The 15,614-nt window shown below is 38.7% G+C and overlaps 1 protein-coding gene across 1 annotated transcript; it reads right to left on the bottom strand.

The window, feature by feature from the left end:
* Positions 1-9,536: 9,536 nt before the first annotated feature.
* NEXMIF (neurite extension and migration factor) lies at positions 9,537-15,402 on the bottom strand. The gene is made up of 3 exons (XM_055393269.2): positions 15,324-15,402; positions 10,224-14,595; positions 9,537-9,630 (listed from the first exon to the last, which is right to left on the bottom strand). Exons 1-3 carry the CDS (start codon positions 15,400-15,402, stop codon positions 9,537-9,539), a joined length of 4,545 nt encoding a protein of 1,514 aa, XP_055249244.2.
* Positions 15,403-15,614: the final 212 nt, after the last annotated feature.

Genomic DNA, 15,614 nt, shown 5'->3' on the forward strand with positions numbered 1-15,614 from the left:
CAATTCTTTTCATTATTATACTTGTTATGGTGACCTGTGATCACTTATTGTTACTCTTATGACTCACTGAAGGCTCAGGTGATGGTTAGCACTTATTTTTTTTTTAGCAATAAAGTATTTTAAAGTTAAGATATGTACTTTTTTTGGTAGACATAATGCTATTTCTCACTTTAAATAGACTGCAGTATAGTTAAACATAATTTATATGCACTGAGAAGCCAAAACATTCATGTGACTTGCTTTAGTGTCATATTTGCTTTATTGTAGTGGTCTGGAACTAAGTCTGCAATATCTCTGAAGTATATACCTGTAGTAACTTTATGTGACATTATTAAACTGACCAGTGGGTGTTTTTCTTATTAAATTATACCTCTCTGCTGTATATGTGAATTCCTAGAAGGCAAGGCAAGTGCTTATACAGTTGACACAGGGCTTGAGGCACTGACCCTCTGCCCAGTTGAAAATCCACATGTAACTTTACAGTGGGCACTCTGTATCTATAGTTCTGCATTTGTGGACTCAACCAACCTCAGACCTTATAGTACTGTAGTATCTCCTACTGGAAAAATTCTGCATATAAGTGGACCTGCACAATTCAAATTCATTTTGTTCAAGGGTCAAGTGTATTTAAACATTTTTTTTACTATCTAGCACAATATCTGGCATAGCCAAATATTTATTGAATAATTGTTGTTAGTATTAATACTTATAATCATATTTTTGAAATGGTATAGGCAATATAGTTTATGCTAGAAATAAATGTCTTGAGTTAGAGACATGGGCTTGGATGGGACAAGCACAGAGTGTGTTGTCAGCTTGGGTAAAAAGTCTTTAAGACTATTCATTGTATGATCTTGAGGAAGTTTACTATACCTCTCCGTGTTCCAATTTTCTTAAATGTAAAATGGAGAAAATGCCTCTTTTGCAAAGTTGTTGTGAGAAATAGTAATTCATTAAAGTGCCTGGCACGTAACAGACAATAAATAATAGCTATTATCTTGCGTCAGTGGAGAGGAGGAGATAGACTAAAACTCCATTCATTATACCGTGGGGAAGATATCTTGGAGAATTCATGCCCCTAATATGGGAGTTCCTAACCTGTGAATCCCCTGAAATTCTATGAAAACTTTTGAGTATGTTCATTTTCAGGGGGCAAAGGCCCATTGATTTCATTAGATTCTTAAAGTGGTATGTGGCCTGAAATATTTATTAACTACAGCTCCAATTATTTTAAATAGACTACTATATAAAAGGAATGTGATAATCACTCTCCTCCAAATTAAGTCCATTAAAAGCTCAACTCCAAGATATATCAAATGTCTTTAGACAAAGGACTTACCATCTTCCCCATGAGCTCTGGTACTGTCTCAACTTTGATCAGGAGTCAGAAAGAAAAGGATGTGAAATCACTGGGAAAACAATAGAACCACTTATTCACTACAACCATGCCGTTAGTTTAGTTCAAGAGGAATCTTTCTCTAGGGCCATAGTCACCAGAATACACCTCTGAATCCTGCACAGGGTGAAGAATATACATTTGTGATATCCATCACATAGGAAACTCATAGAAATTGGGAAAAGCAAATACTCAGAATATTAGAGGGGCCCAATTATGGGGGCTTTACCTGCTCTGTCCCTCATTCTCTATCCTCCCCCACTTCCTTGGTCTGGAAACTCAAAATCTCTTTTTATTCTTTAAAGCAATGGCTTGGGAGCTTGGTTTCAGTCTTTCATAGTCCTGGTGAAGAGAAAAAAGAGAATATAGTGCATTTAAATAAAGGATTTCCTGATTGTCTTTTGGTGTTAAAATGATCTTCTGTGAATTGATAATGACTAGTTTTATTTTAAATGTCTTTACTTACCAAAATAAAAAGTTGGTAACTATAAAGACTCCCCCTCCATCTCTTTTTCCTTATTTCCATCTGAAATCTAAGTCTGGAAACCACTGAATTAAGACAATGTTGCAATAGTCCAGGTGAAATACCATGAAAGCTTGAATTAATGCAGTGTCAATGAGCAGGGGCATAGAAAGGCAGGAGAATTAAGAGTGGCCAATTGGATATGAGGATAGAAGAGAAAAGAATTGCTAGTGAACCTTGCTCTCTGGCTTGGGTCACTAACTGGATGAATGGCAGCACCATTTACTGGGCAAGAACATACTCACATACTCAGGGGATATACGGATAAAGAAATGATCTTGAATACATAAGTCTGAAGAACTTGTAGAATGTGCAAGTGGATATAACCAGCCTGCTGCTGCTGCTGCGTCACTTCAGTCGTGTCGACTCTGTGTGACCCCATAGACAGAAGCCCACCAGGGTCCCCCATCCCTGGGATTCTCCAGGCAAGAACACTGGAGTGGGTTGCCATTTCCTTCTCCAATGTGTGAAAGTGAAAAGTGAAAGTGAAGTCGCTCAGTCGTGTCCGACCCCTAGCGACCCCACGGACTGCAGCCTACCAGGCTCCTCCATCCATGGGATTTTCTAGGCAAGAGTACTGGAGTGGCTTGCCATTGCCTTCTGCATAACCAGCCTATAACTGGAAATATAAGATGGGAATGTAGGAGAGATTTGAGGAAATCTAAGTGATAGTTCAAGTGGTAGAAGTGGATGAGATCCTCAAGTGAGAACAGAGGGTCACTTTCTCATACACATTTTTTCAATTTCCTTGAGTATATTTAAAACCAATGAAGTGACTGTTGGCTGTGTGTGCCACAATGACCTTGTGGTTATCCGGAGCTCTAGGCTCTCATAGGTGGCTCACATGGACTGGGCACTTGGAAGCAAAGTCGTTTTCTAGACATAGCCAATATTAAAATACTGAGCACCGTGGGACAAGAACTTAAGAAAGTCTCAGTTAAAAAGAATTATGAAAAATCTGATATCTTTTGGGTACTGGGCAAATTAACACGTATTACTTTCCAAAAAACAGCTTTGACACTTTGAGACGACTGTATCTCTGTAAAATCCATCTGGATCAGAAAATAAGGACATCATTTTCTAAGTCCTTTGAAGACTAGACACACTAGAAAATGATCCCCCAACTCAAGGGGTAGAAAAAACCCTCTGCACGAAACTTACCCAGTGCTTCTCAAATTTTAACATGAACACAAATCACCTAGGAATCTTGTTAAAAATGAGATTCTGATTCAGTAGAATTGTTGTAGTATCTGGAATTCAACATTCCTGGTGAGTTCTCAGATGATGGTAATACTCTTATTCTTTTCAAAGTGTTACTCAAAGCATGGTTAGAACCTTCGATGGCAATTTGACATTAATCAGTGGACTTGTCGGGCTTCCCTGATAGCTCAATTGATAAAGAATCCGCTTGCAATGTAGGAGGTCACTGTTTGATTCCTGGGTTGGGAAGATCCACTGGAGAAGGGATAGGCTACCCACTCCAGTATTCTTAGGCTTCCCTTGTGGCTCAGCTAGTAAAGAATCCACCTATAATGCAGGAGACCTGTGTTTGATCCCTGGGTTGGGAAGATCCCCTGGAGAAGGGAAAGGCTACACACTCCAGTATTCTGGCCTAGAGAATTCCATGGACTGTGTGTATAGTCCATGGGGTCACAAAGAGTCAGACACGACTAAGCAACTTTCACACACAGCGGACTTGTCTCAAATATGGTACCAATTTCTTGCAATTCTTTCCTTTTTTCCTATGTTATGTCTGTTTTGAAATGTAATTTGACATATTGAATTGAATATATTAGAGCTTTTATTTTGCATATCGTTTTAAATTTTACTTTTAAAATTCACTCAGTGTTTTTTATAATAGTATTAGTTTGTAATGGATTGGAGGAAAACATTGGCCCTTCATCACAGACAGTTTGAGAAACATTGATCTGGACAATGAAGAACTTTTTATTTGGGACATAGAATTTAATTAGAAATGGTTGGTTTCTGTTACATATGATTCTAAAGCAGTATTTTAAACTTTTCTTTTTTATTTATTCCATAAACAATAACAAAACTCAGCTAAGTAACATTATGACAGTTTCACCATACACTCAATCACAAATATTTAAAACCTTTGCAACAAGAACAACAAAACCAGAGGTGTTACAAGAATAATTTACAAGAAAATCTATAAAACAGCAAGAAGCTCACAAATGTTCATTTTCTTTTGCACAATATCACTACACTCGTTCACAACATGTTTTGTGTTACAAAATTCCCAACAAAAGTGTATTTTTTCTTTGTATTGTGGTTTCTAAAACCAGAAACTTTGAAGTAAATATCCTTTTATTAGCACCCAGTGGTGCAGAAAAAGGAAAATTCTCACATACAGACACTTCACAGCACTTTTCTAAGAAAAATATACACTTACAAAATATGTTACAAATTGGCACACTTAAAAATATACAAGATTTTGTAGGCGTCTTAAGAGTGATCCCTAAGCTTTATTCTTCGATTGACTCTACAGATTATTTATAAAGTTGACTCTAAAAGAAAAAGGCAAATAATTTCCTAACATTTTAAAGTTGCAGTGTCATATGTCAAACAGAAACTTAGGTTACATTCATAAAAAGGGCCTTTAACACTTTTAAATTTTCTTAAATGCTTAAGGGGCTTGGGAGAGGAGAAAAAATGGGGATAATCATTTTATTTAGCACCATAAATCAGTAACTTACTAAAGAGGTGCATTCAGTTTTATGGAAATTAAATTAAGGACTAGTACATTCAAAACTCTGTAGGCAGCAAACTAATCAGTGCTACAGGAATCCCAGTAGAGCATCTCAAGCTTTCTTTCTCTCATTCTCACTGGGAGTCAAAAACAAAAAGCCTCTTATAGTTTTCATTCTAAACCTTTTCTTTTGTGCTGTAAATCTAGGCATCTCTCAAAGAGGCAAAATGATTTAAATATCTCCTTTCTTCTTTGTGAAGGGGGTGTCTTTCTCAGACTCAGAAATCACCGAGCTTGTTAGATGGACAGACATCCTTTCCATATCATGTTGATGAGTGTTTCTTTAGTATCTTTAATTAATCTATTTACTCAGATACCAATTTTAAAAGCCTCATTCACACCGTAAACTTTGAACCAAACCTCTTTCTTTTACATTGTCCTTCTCCGATGCTTTATCTCTTAGTTATTATTCTGAAATCAAGAGTACATCTCAAGTATCATGTAGCTGCATAGGGAGCTCTGCTTCACGACTGTAGCTACTGTTTAGTATTCTGAGAAAAAAAAAATGTACCTTAAAGGGTAGCCTGAGTACTGCCATCAAAATAAGCCCATACTGGCTGAGGACCTTCAAGCTGATACTGTTTCCCAAGTTAAACAATCCACCTAAAGTTTTTTCTATCTTATCTTGTTCCTTGAGAAAACTTTACAAAATTCCTGGGCTACACTTTGTTGACAAGATCCCTATTTGTTACTAAAAATACTTGATTTTGGTACTAAGTCTTCCAAACACAATGATGGGTTTAGCGAATTTTATTATTAGAAAGTCAATCTCATGTTAGTTTTATTTCATAAAAAGGACATATTCCTGTAGTGATGGGTATTCACTTAAAAATCTCTAAATGAAAACAAAAACTCCTTAAATTGGACAATTTCTCAATAATACAGGAGAAAACCAATACTTCTAGTTCTAGCACCAGTTAGGACTAGCTAATGCTTCATTCTCTTCAGCACAGAAACTTAGCTCTCTTTCATTCTTGGAACTGTTCTGAGAGCATCTGTGAATTGAAGATGTGGCAGATCTGCATCAGACTGGTTCAGCTTGGTAAGACCAAGCTTGCTTAAGAGTTTCTTGGATATGGGTTTTCCCCTTTAGGCAGTAACTGCTAATTAGAACTCACTAAAATTGAAATTTACTAGAACTGCAGAATCTCACATAACAGGACAAAGGATGCTAGCCAGAGTTGTTTACAGCTTGTGAGCATCCTTTATGCCTCTCTCTCTTTTATGCACAGCTGCCCCACCCTATCCTGCCTGCACACATGCAGATGCTTCTTAAGAAGCAAGGAAAAAGGTCAGAGAAGGTGAAAGTTGTCACAAAAGTCCATCTAGCACCAAGGACTTCAGGAAGATGGCTAAAGAAGTGATGGTCAAGGTAGTGCCGGAGGTTTGAAAACATTGAGGAAAAGGTAAGGCCTTAACACATAACTACACAAAGTAACAAGTCAGAAGATAGAGCTGTGAGGAAGCTGGTATATGAGACACTGGAGAGGCCATGGGTTCAAGTCAGTTATCAAAGACCAAACATAACACTGAGAGTCTCAAAGAACATTGGTCAAGGCCACTGTTTCAGCACCCTGCTCCTCATAATCCAACAACTAACCAGGGCAGAAAGGGATCAGATCTTTCCTTATAGATCTTCAAGGAAAAGGAGTTTCCAACTTTCGTTAGTCATGTAATATAATTCTGCATGTGTGTGCATGTGTATTTGCATTTAAAATTAGATTTGAAAGTAGCCAAGGCAATGAAAAGTAATTAAGAGTATGAAAGTTTCCCTTTGAACTTCCATAAGAAAGTAGCCTGGCTGAAGTTGTTATAGTCTGATACCTTGGGGAGGTGGAATATAAGATTATAAAAGAAGAACATTTTTAAGATCAAGAACTGAAATTAAGTAAGGAGAATAATGGAGAATATCACTCCCAGGAAAGAAAAGATTAAAGGGGATTCTGTTGGGGGAGGAATTATAGGAAGAAGCTTCTTAGAGAGAAGAGAGAAGGGAGTGGCAATCAGGAAATTCAGACCAAGGAAAATTCCATATAGCTAATTTCAGATGTCTATGATAGGGTAAAATCACTACCTTTCTGTCACTGGTCCTCACTCCACTAAGGCAGTTGGTTGAATAAGGAATCTCCAAAAGTCAGGCCTATAATGTTGTTAGAGGGAGCAAAAGATTGTGAGAGCAGAGACAAGAGCAATAAAGCTTCCCAAACTGAAGACCTCAGAACATAATATACTGAGAGGGATATAGAATGCAATTTAGAGAACAATCATCTTCTGCCTAATCTCATTGTTCATTTCTCAAACTCGGTTCCTTGTGATGTTTCAGTACAAAATAATTGGTTATAAGCCACTAATTTAACCTTAAAAACATAAAACTAACTGTAGGCCAAGAAAAAAGGTACTTTAAAATGGCAGTTCTCTTCGGAGAAAGGGATAAACCTAGATTAGGCTCCTAATGGGCTCCATAGGAGCAACTAAAAGAGTATCGATTCCAAAAGATTCATGATAGCAAGTTCTGACAAGGAAATTGTTTGTTTCCAACAGTTTTAGGCTGTCCTTCTATCCCACCTCACCCTATTTGCCAAAGCTGAACTGATACTGAGGAAAAGTGGGACAACTGCTCCCATATTTATTTTTATAAAACACACTGTACTCATGGAACATTTTCTTTATTCTTTCTTTCATTGCCACCATTAGATTACATAGAGAGCACTCCATTCTTGTAAGCTGGTGACTTTGAGATTTGGAGTCTTGGGGATCAGAATACAGGCAGAGTTGGTGATTCCAAACTAAATTCAGCTGGAAAATAGAAAAATACAAACAAAACAAAGACCAGTTCTGAGGAACCAGCCATAGCATTTAGTAAAAGCAGCTAGCTATCAGAGTGGAGAAATAGAAGAAAATGTTCCCATTTGATTGTTTTTCCTTTTGAATGGCTGCTGAAGAACTGGAGATATGTCACATCTGGTACTTTTCCATTAAGTAATTTTCCAGGGCTCACCACACACTAGTGTCAAAACCTAGGAATAGGCCTGAAGCAGCCTCACGAAATGCTCTTCACCCACTCATCCCCACAGACATACACAATCACACCATCAAGAAGAAAAGTTTGTTCATTTTACTACCTAGTTGTAAGTAGTAGAGCTGGCTGGTAAAAGGAATCATGGACTGGGAAGTGTATATACTTATATATGTGACAGGCTTCCTTCCATTTCTCTCTGACTACTTTCAAATGTTGCTTCTCTGTTTGTGAATATATTTAGGTGTCAATGACTAGGTAGGTTCATACTTTGCTTAAAATTTTCCTTTTGAAATATATTCCCTTTTTTAAAATCCCCTTTTCCCCCACCCACCTATTCTCCACCCTCCCACCCACAGCCTATATATCCACAAGTTAATAGGTTTAGTAACAATATTAGTAAGAATAGTAAGAGTAACAACAACAACAACCAACAACATTAATAATATTAATCCCCTATATCTGTATAGCACTTTACGATCTACAAAGCGCTTTCACATCCATTATCTCATTTGTGCCATAATGCATCAGTCATCAGACACACAGGCCTTCAACTGTGCAAGGAAAAGAGATCAAATGTTAGAAGTCAAGTGGTGAATAAAAGGGAAGAAAAAGCTAGTTGTGAGGGATGTTGGGGCTGTGAAATTTTTTAAAAAGGAAAAGGGCTAAATAAAAATGTGATTTCAAAGATTTATATAAAAGATTGAGATTTAAGTTCAGTGTGTGGCATCAGATACTCTAGTCATCCTCAGACTAAGTATATATGGCCCCTGTTAGTTGTTACAGATTATTCAGTTTATCAAATATATGTATGTGATTCATAGGCATCGAACTGAGATACCTTAACATTTTCTTTAAATGACATTGGCATTGCAAGATTAAACACTTAACACTAAAGCCATGATATGAGTGCACTTCTGACAAAACTGGAATAAAACATTTATGAAACTACTTAAAAGCAATCTATGTATTTCATTTATCGTAGTCTTGATTTTATAGCTATTTTATAATTTATCCCAGACTATTATAAAATATATAAAACTGAGATATAAAGTATCAGCAATATAACTTTGCACTTTAAATAATTTTCAGATACAGATTTTCCTGTTAGAAAACAAACTTTAAAGCAGCTGCTTTGTTTCCTTGTAAAAGTTTTTGTAAATGCATATACTTGGGTCCCTGATGGACTTAGCTAGTGTGACTTTCAGACTTTTCCAACACTTTAACCCTAAGACAATGGAACAAACAAACCTTTATTGTGCCTTATTTAATGGTTCATGTTTCCAGACAGGACAGTAGAATTTTAATTTTAAAAATAAGGTATGTATTCTTATATTTTAAATTAATTAATGATCTTTAAACTGTGGGGGTAAATATGTAAGATGAGGTAAGGAAATTTGGCACATTTCAAACAGTATCCTTTAAGTTTTGGTAAATTGTGTAACACAACATATTTTTCCACTGTGATCTACAGGTGCTATCCACATAAGTGGGGGTGGTTAATAGCAATAATCACTGGAATGTTTCTAGTAAGTTAACAGGGACAAGTTCCCCAAATACTCACAACCAAATGTTGATATAGAAGTAAAAATATATACAATACAGTCACTTGTCTGTAGTTTGGCACAATGTTTTCCTTTATTTCCCCTTGGATAAATAGTGCATAAACTACTTGTGCAACTGTATGACTTCTAAAGTCTTTTACATAGAACATCAGATTAAAGTTTGCTTCTAAAGACTTATTCCCACACTTTAAAATTCTTTTCTTTAAGCACTTACATGTCAACATACATACCACAAGGCATATTTTGAAAGAAATAAAACACAAACATCAAATGTCTTTCTGGAAAAAGCGAGTCTCTTCTTCAAACACAGGTAAAACCCAAAATGTTGTTTCTGCTTTTAGGAGATTGTAGTCGGAATCCCTGCAGAAAAACCAAACAATTTATGCCATCTTAGTTAGATTTAGTGTATGTCCCACAAAGGGATCATACAATCTAAATTTGTTTACATCATACTAGATGCCGTATGATGCAGAAAAAGATACCAATAGTAGGGGGCACTAGAAAGCACTCCTAATTGCCTTATGATGAGATTTTGTTTTCCAAATTATGCTCTTTTTGTTTAAATCATCTTGGTTTTTTGGTCTACATAACTTTTAAATTCTGTTGGTCAAAATTTTTCTTACTGCAAAGCCCTTCCCTTCCCCAAATCATTCAAAAGCATATTTTAGTTGTATTTTCTCAGTAAGTATAAATTAATGTTGACTAGCAAAAAAAGTAGCCTTGTCAAAATTTATCCCTAGTCAAGCCACAACAAAATTGCCCAATCTTTTGGGTGGCTTAGAGGTATAGGGATTGTCATGCACTTTTTTCTTTTTGTTTTAATTTGAAAAAGGAATGGGACAGTTTCTTTCATGCAAACTTTTGCTTTTAGGAGGGAAAAAATGAGGGACTGTGGGCTTAGCAGAGTAGGAAAGCTAAGGTGCATCATCTCAGCCATTTTGGTGCAGTATTACCTCAGTTTTTCAAAAGAAGCTGTCCCAGCCTCATCCTTGTGGACCTGTTCTCGCTCCATGCGCTTTCCCTTACACTTCTCTTCTCTCAGGGCCTTGGAGCTGGTTTTGTGACGATATAGCTTTTTGTGTGTTGGTACATTATTGCCTAAAGTGCTCGGGTTATTAAGCTTTTTATCAAAGAAGGCAGAGCGAGAGTCCTCATTATAACCAGACATGCTTGCACGACCAGGATCACCTATCGCTGCTTTCCCATTGCTTTTACTCACACCCTTGATAGACCTGTGATTCTTAGTGGCTCCTGGAGAGCCACTGTTGACCTTTTTCTTAGATTCCTGTGGTGTCCCAGCCAATATTTTGAGGGTTTTTAATTTTAGACTATTGGACTCAGGGGAGTAGAATATATTGGGGTCCCCATGGTGCTCCATGGGTTCCCAAAGGGGTTCTATGGAGGCCATCATGAACCTCTGCACATCTGCCATACCAGAGGCAATGTTGGACAAGATATATGAAGGCTCCTGAAATTCCCGTTGGTCATCATCCAAAAGGTTGTTGGTGTTGGTGCCTATGTTCATGTCATTCCAGCCTGGGCTGCTCTCCTTCCCCAAAGACCAGTCTCCAGAAAGTCCCTTCTGACTTGGCATCTTCATAGAGGCCACAGGGCCATGTTGGATACATTCAGACAATGTCTTCCCTGTGGAGGATATGCTGTTGATTTGGCCTCCTCCACGACTGATGCCAATTTGCATTTTCTCTCCATTGATTGCAGCCGTGAATTTCCCTTTCTTTGTTGACTTAGGGACCTGGCGGGAGGTTTTGCCAGGTGGTTTTTCAATCCCTTTGTTGTTGCCTTTGGGGGATTTTTTCCTGTTGTTTTTCTGAGAAGAGCTTTGGTTCATAGCCCCACTCTTGCTGGGTGAACTTTTCTTTCTTGATTTTGACACCTTGTTGCTGGTACTTATTTGACTAGATGGATCATTAAATGTTGATAAGCAAGGAGCTTTCTGGAGCAGGCTGACAGAATCCTCATCATTGAACATATGGAACTGAAACTGATGGTTATTTAAAGTAAATCCATCATCCACTTGAACCTGCCGTGAAAGGGTACTGCAGTCCCACTTGATTTTCTCCATATTGCCCAGTGTTCCTGGGATACCCTCTTGGAATCCTTTTAGTGTTCCTAGTGTCTTGATATTCTCACAGCTGTTAATTTGAGGGGAAAGACTGGGAGTATCAGGTGGAGACATCTCTGAGAGGGAAGAGTGGCGGAATTTGTCAGGAGTGAAGTTGGAGATATCCAGGAGGTCAGTGGACTCCTTTAGTGGTGCTATCTCATCAATGCTCTGCTGGATCACCAACTTGGGGCTGCAGTGGGCCAAGAAGTCATCAGCAATATCATCATCACCATCCTTTTCACAAGATTTCAAGCTTAAGGAGCAATAATTGCTTGAGTTGACAGAGAGTGGAGCAATGGAATCAAAGCTAAAGAGTCGCACATCGTCCATATTGACTGGACCCTGCTGGAAAGGAAAGCAGACCTCTCCATTATTAAAGTGACATAATTGGTAAGAGTCATCAGATGAGAGCTGGGTGTCTTGCACAGAGGTATATATGACCTTGTTGCAACTACTGCCACCACTATTGAGACAGATTGGATTGTATGCTGCAGCTGTGAGGCTATTTTCCATGGAGACTACTTGGGAGACTCCAAATTCACTGGACTGTGTTGGAGCTATCTCCCTTGAGACTTCAGCCATGAATTCCTGGGAGCCAGAAGTCAGTTTGTTATGCCACACATCTCCATAACTGCTTGATTCCATTTTGAAGTTTTGGGATGACTGAAGCAACTCAGACTCAGAAGGTGAGGAAAGAACACATCCCTGGGTGGGTTGGAGAGGTACAAATGATTTTTCTGTTTGAGTGAGCCTGTCTTCATTTTGCTCTGGAGAATGATGATTGAAGTATGAGATACCAGTATTATTTGACAAGTCAGAAGCATCTAACAATGTCTGTAGATACCCTCCAGGAATAACAGGTATATTGTTGGCAACATGAGCAGATGATAGAGGCATTTCAGAAGAGCAGCTGGTTGGTAGGAAAGTAGAATTCTTAGAAACCTTTGTCTCATGATATTCAGATAGATGAGAACTGTTTGAGGTCCCAGCAATAGCTTCATTCTTTGAATTAGCCTTGGAGGATTGGTTTTCCAAAAGAGGGCTCATTTGAACAACTGGCTTGCTTTCTTGCCCAGCTTTGATTTTCTTGGATTTTAACCTGGCTTCACTTTTAAATTTGATTTTGTTAAGCACTTTCCTCTCTGGTCCCTTAAACTGACCGTCTTGGGCTTTGACTTTCTCTGAGTCAGGACCTGTGATGTCATTTAAATGTGATCCATTTGCACAGCTGGGGGAAGCCAGAGGTGCTGCCTTCAGTGTGCTTTTCAGGCCTCCATCTTCTTTACGATTATTAGCTTGCCTCTCATCATTGCAGAATGAAACTTGCTTACCACTTGCTGATGTTTCCATGGATGGGATTCTTTGAATCCTGTGCCTGTTGCCAAGTTTAGATTTTCGTTTGCGAGCAGGAGGCAGAAATGACATCTCAAAGCTACCTGGTTCAAAGCTTTGCTTTTGGCATAAGGATGTTTTGCTGGAGTCTGCATTACTGTTTCTCTGCTTTTTCTTCTTTTGCCAGAAGCCCTTCAAGGGAGCCAGCTTGGCATATTTGTTGAGCTGATTTTCACTCAAATTAACTGTTGTTTCACTGGCATCCACTCTACCCAACTTCACCAGCATGTTTTTCTCACCTTTAAAACGGTTGATGATAATATATTTGATAATAACAGGGGGCTCCTTACGGGTTACTTTTCTTCTCTTTTTGGGACACCATTCATCATCATCTTCTTCTATAGAACCACCTGGCAGCCATTCCTTCCTCTCATTTACTTTTTCACCCTCTAGTGAGTCAACATCATACAGATAATCTTCACTATACCTGACTTTTCTCTTGGCTCGTAGCCCATAGTTCTGCTGGGAGGAGGAGCTGCCAGAATTAGTGTCCCGAGCCATATAGCGGTTACAGTCCTTGACCTCCCCCATGGTATCAAATGATACCTCAATGAAGGAACTACCATCACTGAAATTCCCTGATGCCTCCAAGGAATTGGCAAGATGGCCTTGCTTTAGATTCTTAAATTGCCCTACTTCAGTTCCACTGCATGGTTTATTTAAGGCAGAGTTTTCTTCATTATCCTTTCCATCTTTTTTCTCTGCACCTTTTTCTTCCTGGCCTTCTTCTTTGCCTTTCTTCTTGTCCAGGTTTTTATCTTCCTCCCCCCAGATAATGCTCACATCAGGGACCTTGAATTGGGAAAAATCACTACTTTGCTTCAGGGCCCCAGTCTTAGACTCCCGCTTGGGACAGGTAGTAAAGACACTGGGAAAAAAGTTGAACTGGGCATCCTCCTGCATCAAAAGGGTGGTCTTGTCTCGAACATTGTCCTGGAAGGATTCATATCGAATTTTCAGGGAGCAGACATCACTACCCAGTGTTGACTCATCATCATCAAACATGTAGTTATCCACATCTTCTTCAGAGAACAGGTTGACAGACAGCTCATTCTTGGAACAGAGGTCAAGTAGTTCGATCTTACTCTCACTAATGAAAGTCTCAAAGTAACCCCAATCCTGATTGGAATTTGTCAGCAAAGCCTCTTCTGTATTGCACTTATCTAACAGTAATGCCTCATAATAACTTTTCTGACCTGGGTCCTCCAAGTCAATGTCAGGTTTCTCAGCTTCTCGTCTATCTCCTGCCCTTGATTTGTGCAAGGGGAAGCCTAGGAGCTGATCTGAGAGAAGCTGTTCTCCGTATTTCATGTTCTCTCCAGCATTAATACACTGAATCCCTATATCAGAGACTGCACAGGTTTCATAATCCCTGTTTAGATCACTGACTTTTAGACTGATCCCTGGTTCAGGATCTACTGCATCCTTGGATTCCATGAAGCAGCCCAAGCAAGTCCGGCTTGGCTGCATGAGGCAGTCCCCATTCAGAGCTGACATGCCTGCAGGCTCCATTATGGCAAATGGAGCTTTTTCACACTCATTGGGCAATGACCATGTGTTCAGGCCCTTTGCGACACCAGATGTAAGGGAGATGGCATTCACAGAAGCACTATTAGCAGCATGCTCAGGTGCTTCAATCAGGCCCAAAGGAGAGGGAGGGCTCTGCATACAGGGCTTCTTAGAGGGCAGAGGCAGGAGACCTCTGGGGTACATCAGGTTCTCTTTTTGAGCCACCGGTATAGACTGGATTGGTGCAGCAGCTTCTAGAGCTGCAAATGACTTCATTGCCACATCCTGGTCCTCTGAGTCTAGAGAAAAGGGGGAAAATGACAGAAATAAAGTTAAAGATCTTAGACCAGACTCATTAACTCTTGCCCTTGATCAGTTTCTGGTGCTTGACCTTAATGTATAAAAGGTAAGCTTCTGCTTCTCTAACTTTAGAACTAGAAACTACAAAGTTAAAGAATGACCCTGATTTTGTACTGAACATTTATGGGAGTGAAAAGTAATTATTTCTTCAGGTTCAGCTTTTTCTTCAGACACACATAACACTCTCCTCAGAAATGAGGGGAAAATGGATTGCTTGATCAATTGGAAAGTCAAAGCTTTCAGGATGGGAAAATGCTCAGATGGGATATATTCATGATTTTTAAACTCTAAGGCATATTCCTATCCTTCAGACTTACCTCTGTTTTGGAAGCTTCTACAGACATTTCAAACTTCACATCAAAGCAGATTTCTAATTCCCTACGAATTTAGGAGAACCAGAGTCGGACACAACTGAGCGACTGAACTGAACTGAACTGAAGTATTCATTTGATAGAGATGATTTCAGAGAGCAAAGGGGTTGGATTAGATACCTCCTAGAGACCCTTCTAGTCCAGTTACAGATTTGGTGGGATAAAGTTTAGGATTAACACCTATCTCAGAGGTATTCTAGGCTTAACTTGCCCCTGCTCTGTGGATAATGAAAATTTATAGCAATAACAAAGTACTACTGGAAGAGCTATTGCATACTATAATTAAATTCCCTTACCATTTTCCTTGACCCCATTAATCATAGTGTTTTCTCCGTTGGTTGAGGCAGCAATAGAATTATCTTGTTGGTTATCCATGAATGGAACCTCTTATTGTTTCATTCCAAGTCCAAATGCTGTCCAACCTGCACATTTCAAATACATAATAATATCAGTCACTAAATTCTTTCTCTGTTTTAAGGTTATTTCAGCTAGAGAGGTCTTAAAAGCTTTACTGGAATTTACCTGTTTCCAGACTGGCTTCATAGCCACTATTGTTTTTGTTTCATAGCTTATATATACCATATAAG

The sequence above is a fragment of the Moschus berezovskii genome, chromosome X (assembly GCF_049115385.1).
Source record: "Moschus berezovskii isolate FMDL1 chromosome X, NW_MosBer_1.0, whole genome shotgun sequence".
In the NCBI taxonomy this organism is placed as follows: Eukaryota; Metazoa; Chordata; class Mammalia; order Artiodactyla; family Moschidae; genus Moschus; species Moschus berezovskii.

Bases quoted from the DNA above. Each gene is read 5' to 3' on its own strand.
- NEXMIF (XM_055393269.2), bottom strand. From the start codon at position 15,402: ATGGATAACCAACAAGATAATTCTATTGCTGCCTCAACCAACGGAGAA. The intron at 14,596-15,323 runs GTAAGGGAATTT...CCTTTTCTCTAG, and splicing joins TAATGGGGTCAAGGAAAATG to ACTCAGAGGACCAGGATGTG. The intron at 9,631-10,223 runs GTAATACTGCAC...GTTTTTCTGCAG, and splicing joins GCTTCTTTTGAAAAACTGAG to GGATTCCGACTACAATCTCC.